General features: G+C 31.4%; 1 protein-coding gene across 2 annotated transcripts; it reads right to left on the bottom strand.

Moving 5' to 3' along the window:
- Window positions 1-3,211: 3,211 nt before the first annotated feature.
- LOC119689783 (dentin sialophosphoprotein-like) lies at window positions 3,212-4,709 on the bottom strand. 2 transcript variants are annotated; one of them, XM_038104687.1, is made up of 3 exons: window positions 4,501-4,709; window positions 4,312-4,381; window positions 3,212-4,186 (listed from the first exon to the last, which is right to left on the bottom strand). In XM_038104687.1, exons 2-3 carry the CDS (start codon window positions 4,339-4,341, stop codon window positions 3,335-3,337), a joined length of 882 nt encoding a protein of 293 aa, XP_037960615.1. In that variant the 5' UTR covers window positions 4,342-4,381; window positions 4,501-4,709; the 3' UTR covers window positions 3,212-3,334. The 2 variants fall into 2 exon arrangements, with proteins under 2 accessions (XP_037960615.1, XP_037960614.1); XM_038104686.1 differs by having other exon boundaries at window positions 4,312-4,371.
- Between the last annotated feature and the right edge of the window lie 1,002 nt (window positions 4,710-5,711).

Below are 5,711 nucleotides of genomic sequence, written 5' to 3'. Positions count from 1 at the left end.
CTGTTCAAAGTAAAGTACCGTCGATTCTGTTACGATTCCGACTTCCTTGTTGTTAGATAATAGCACCATAGAATCCCAAGTTTGACAATGCAAATGGATAGGAAGAGTATAAGTAAAAGTATAGATTTTCACTGCTGATAATGCAAATAGTCAGAAAAAATATAGGTTTCTCTCCTTTATAACAAAAATAGTTAGCAAGAATATTGATTCTACTATTGATGATGCAGTGGAGAAGTGCTTGTACAAATTACTATTCTTGATGATGCAGTTAGATAGCAGAAATCTAGTCTCTCATTTCTTCTTCTTGATGATGAATATGGTCCACAATAGTACAGACTTTTAATTGTAATTAATAATGGTTTAGGGTTAACTTTATATTTATAACTAATTCGTTTTTAAAATGTGAAGTTTTATACAGCAGATATATAAACTCTTTCGTCTGATCAAATTGGAGATGTTGCATTATTATTAGGTATTGCTTTAATATTAAATTATGGCTCACGAAACTTTAAAATAGATTGCATTCACCGTAAATTTCTGTGGAATACCCAGGAATTCTTTTTTTTTAAACAAAAAAAAAAAAAAATTGCATGAATGATGATTTTTGTCCCCAGAAAAAAACCGTTAATATAATCAAAAACACTTGCTTGTAGGTGGCTTAAATATTATAGAAAAAAGGTTGTGGAAAATGATTGGAACGTGGTTAAGAGCTTTAAAATCATAAAGGAGAATATTTTGAAGAACCATAAATCGATTTTCAATACCAAGATAATGAGTTTTTTTTTGTATTAGGCTAGCAAGGCAAATTGTATTCATTTTATGCACAAATCTTTTTATTTTATTGAACACTTAAGTGTAACTTAAATGTTAGAATTTATACTCTTAATACTGTACCCCAAAACTTCAACATTTTTTGTTTTAGTATTTGTCAAAAAACAAAAATTAAAACTTCAATACAATAATTATTAATAAAAAAGTATTTCGAACAGTAGTAAACTACAACAACAAAATTTTTAATTATTTTTAATTAATTTTAATTTTGGTTGACCATACAGCTGTTTTGAGTATTGTCAAATACCCATAAACAGTGGTTTTGAAAATAATTCTTGTATTTAATTATTCGTAAATAATTTTTTTTGAAACTCAGAGTCCTGCAAGTACCAGGAACCGAACTCGTGTCAGCGCACCTTAACCAACTAATATTAAATATAAAATTGAAGTCCTTAAAAACTGAATTGCTGAACATTTTATCTGCAGAAAATTTAGAGAGCATTTAAACGCCTATGTTTTTTTTATTCAGTACTTAAGCATTTCCTTTCAAATCCCGTTTTCTCGTCTCAGCTGAAGATGTCATAAAATTTTAAAATTGTAATTTAAATAAAATTTGCAATAATCATAAATAATAAAAAAAAGCAACAACAACAAGAACATGAATGGAAGAAAAATATTAGAAAAAATTATGGCAACCACTTCTCATAAATATGAATCAAGTGAAATATGTGAAGTGATTTTGATTTTCGTGCAGAAGACACAAAAAGAGAAGAGAATCTCATTCATAAATGAAATTCAAAATGAACTAGAATTTTCTTTACCACATGCGGGGAACTGGCAGCAGACAGGACTTTGCTGAATGTCCTGAATGTCATGTTGTATGCAACACCACTCCAAGTGGCATAATTGTAACTGTCATGTTACACTTCAAATGCAACGACAAAAATTGAGATTTATGTGCATATTTGATATTTTCTTGCCAACACAAACTCACACATACACAATTTTTGTGCACTTCTACGCAATTTGTGACAACATTGTGAGTGCGGCGATGTGTACTTCTAACATCCACACATCCACACATCCAGACATCCACACATCGACGCTGCAAATGCAAAAACATTAGCAAAAGGAATTAATTTCAGTGAATTTATATGAGAGGAAACGGAAACGGAAATTGTAAGTGAAACCGAAAGTGCTATGTTGCAGCATTAAATTTATTTAATGTAGCTGAACAACTTCTCTCGCAATATGGTTGCTTATTGACTTATATTCTCTTTGCTGGAGTACATAAATAGAAAATTTTGAGTTAGATTGGAATAGGTACAATTACCAAAATTATTAGCCACTGTTACATCAATATTGTTTTTATAGATATGGATAAAACCATCACTAAGCTAACCATTTTATGAGACCAGCATGTAGAACGTATACACAGGCTATCATGTTAGAAAGATCTTGTTTGTAAACTATACCCTGACTTTACTATTATAATATTGTTTTTATTCATATGGGTTAAGGCAAACCATCGCTGAGCTGCGTAGTTTCAGATGGAGCACAGCATGCAAAATTTGACCTAAATATTGAGCAGCTATGTAGGCTTTTTGGAATATCTTACTCGGTTTCACCTATTGCGAACTGCTCAAACTGTTATAACATCACTGAAAGTGCAGAACGTTTGGATTTTCGTTATGACCGCTTAAAAGAGGAACGTAAACTATACGTGGAGGTTCTGCGGTACCTACCACCTCCTAACAGGGAGGGCGCTCTCTATAAGAACAGCTGCAGTGACACAACTGCAAGGATGAAAAAAGAAAACGCACCGGCTAAAAATGTGGTCAATTGACGAAATGACGATAAAAAACAAAAGCTTCGTGCTCTGGGTACCTCTTGATAAAATACCAATTCGGTGATCCCGAGAGGGAAAACCATCAGATATCAGGGTGATTTTAAAAGGTGTAAGTAGCACACTGGCTCGGGTTTTCGGTAAGTTTACACCTCGTTAAAAAAAAGTAAGCAGAACGTAAATGTAGTCTGTCATGTAAGAGGGATCTTGTTGCTGATGAATATAATAGATCATCGTAGCAAATTATGATAACATTAATTTTGTAAGCATTAGAAGTGTGACCTCTTTAATTATATATCATACCTAATATATCAATCTTTTCTAATAATTTTGCATAATTAATAATTTATTTTCTGAAAGACGAAGAATCAAAGACGGTTTGCAAGATAAATCACGTTAATTTTATTGAAATAATAATCAAAATGGCAACTTCTGTTGTCTCCTACAAAAAATATACAGAGGTTTTGATCGTAAGATGTATTCAAAATAATTCTGAAGGATAAGAAAAGTTTTTGTTATTGTGTTTATTATTTAATAATTTTTTAACAATTTAGTTTATTCTTAATAAGAAGTTATTTTTAAAACGAAGTGGTCATTACCAAAACAGGAAGAACGATTTTGCTTCTAAATATGAATAAATAAATTCTGTTGTTGACTCTTAATATTAAAAAATATGTTATATGTGTTATTGTATATATAACAATAAGAATTTTAACATTAGTTTTCTATGTCACTATCTGATGATTCTGATTGATTATTATCATTCGAAGTCATAGAGTCCGATGTGTTCAAACCATTAAACAGTCCAGATAAAGCATCTAGCGAACTATTGATGTCACCACTGTTAGAGAGCATAGTTCCTGAAGTAGGTGTGACCCCGAGCAAGCCCATAGTGCTGATGAGACTATCCAAGGCAATCATTTCGTCATTGGTTGAACTGTCTCTATTATTGGTGCCATGAGAAGTTTCAAAGTGAGATGTGGTGATATTATTGATATTGCTAGTAGTATTATCGGTAGTGTTGTGAGGGCTTGAAAAAATAGTAGAACACTGTGAACCACTCGCATCAGTATTTTCTGAAGAATTCTGTGCACTCTCTGACTCAGAGGTAGAAATGTTGACTACGGTATTAATGTTACCTGCGCTACTTGATGCGGTGTCAATATTTTCTAGTGAATTCCGTGAATTCTCTGATTCATAGCTAGAAATGTGGATTGCAGTATTAGTATTACCTGCGCTACTTGATGCAGTGTTATCGGTACTATCGGTGTTATCGGTGGAGGGTGTACTATACACCGTTGTACTGCTGCTAGTACCACTGCCTAACAGCTCTCTCGGAACAATTGAGTGACGAAATTGATGATTCTTATTATGTTCTTTTGGTTTTTCATCAGTGTTTGTGATAAACTTGACGAAAAATTGAGGATCTAACAGCCTCTCATCAAATTCTGTCTCTGCGAACCAATCAATAGGCGAATCGCACATATCATCATCATCATCATCGTATTCACCGTCAGAACCAAGACTGTCATTCACAGCACTACGTGCCTCAGGGCGATTACGACGACTCTAAAAAATTGAGTGTTAATGTTTCAACTAAAACTACAATTCATATGTCTGATATGATACATTATATTTGTCATATAGTGACAGACAATGAATTAATAATATTTTTGTAAGGATATTCTACTTACTCTATCGCGCCTATTACGATTAGACGCCATTTCTGCTGTCTCGATAAGAACCAATATTTTCTGTAATAATCTTTTATGAAATGAATAAAATAATTTTTACACTTCAATCAAAAAGTTTAGTATACTTCATGCTTACTTAGATTTTTCTGATTAAAAAAATCTATGAAACATAGAATAAAGTTACATTACCTCAACTATAAAGTAGGTATTAAATAATACTTTTTTCACTCCAGTTTAAACAATGGTTAAACCAATGGTTTCATTTATTCGATGACTAGTGAGATCTATTAAATATTTTGTCCTGGTTAGTTAATCAGGACTAGTGTTTAACTAAAATCTTGTCGTTATCGTTGTTTTGCTTTATTTGATAATTAGAATTTACAGAGCGACAAAATTAAATTTTGGAGATTTTGATTAAACAATCAATGGATTTTATTATATATAACTAAATGTAATAATAATAAATAATTAACCATCTTCTTCTAATGCTGTACGTTTATTGAAACACAAAATCTGAAGTAATTATTTAGTTTTAAAATTTTGAAACATTAAAAAATTTTCAAAATTTCTTAAAATCCTCAGTTTACTGAGAAAAATCGTTCGGTTGATAAATTGCAGTCTAGTTAACCTAACCAGAGACTCTCCGGTTGAAATTTTTATAAGCGAAAGTATCTCTCTCTGCTTAAGAGATAGAAATCTTTGTTCTAATTAATGAGTTTAGGACTACCTGCCATGGACCGAAGTTCTTTTTATGTGGAGACACATATATAGTACTAATAATTTGTGTAGAAGACCTCACGAATAAATTGAAATCGAATTAGAAGCATTTTTGAAAAATATTTCTTTACGGAATCCATTCTCTTTTGATCGGTTTGTTATTAATATAAAGTTTTGTAGTAACTCATAAATAGTAAGGTCTGTTATAGTAACTTCACGAGCGTCGATATTTGACCATATCTGTTTTAATAAGGATATCGTATTACAATATCCATATGAACGATGGATTCTTTATAAGGTCAACAATAACAAATCATCTAGCAAACAGATCTCAAATGTCAGGATTTCTGTCTGCTTCGTCTATCTGTCGTTGCTAATAGGTGATCCTACTTCAGACACATATTTTTAAAAAGTTTTTCTTATTTAAGTGTCTAGTTTGTTTAACTAATGCTCTATTACTTGCTAATAGTAGTTAAAAAGGTATTAAAACAATCGAAAAGTCGATACTAAGGTCTTATGTGAGTTTGAGTAAATTGATGGTAAATTGAGGAAAATAGTAAATTGTGTCGGTATGTCAGCGAATGTTGCTATTTACCAGAAATGGTAAATTAGATAAAAATTAGGTAAATTAGGTATTACTTTTAACTAAAAATAATAAATAAGTGCAGTGCAAAAAACTCCTA

This window comes from Teleopsis dalmanni, chromosome X (assembly GCF_002237135.1).
Source record: "Teleopsis dalmanni isolate 2A chromosome X, ASM223713v2, whole genome shotgun sequence".
Classification (NCBI taxonomy): Eukaryota; Metazoa; Arthropoda; class Insecta; order Diptera; family Diopsidae; genus Teleopsis; species Teleopsis dalmanni.
Note: the sequence above shows the minus strand (reverse complement) of the source record. Positions and strands in the feature narration are given on the sequence as shown.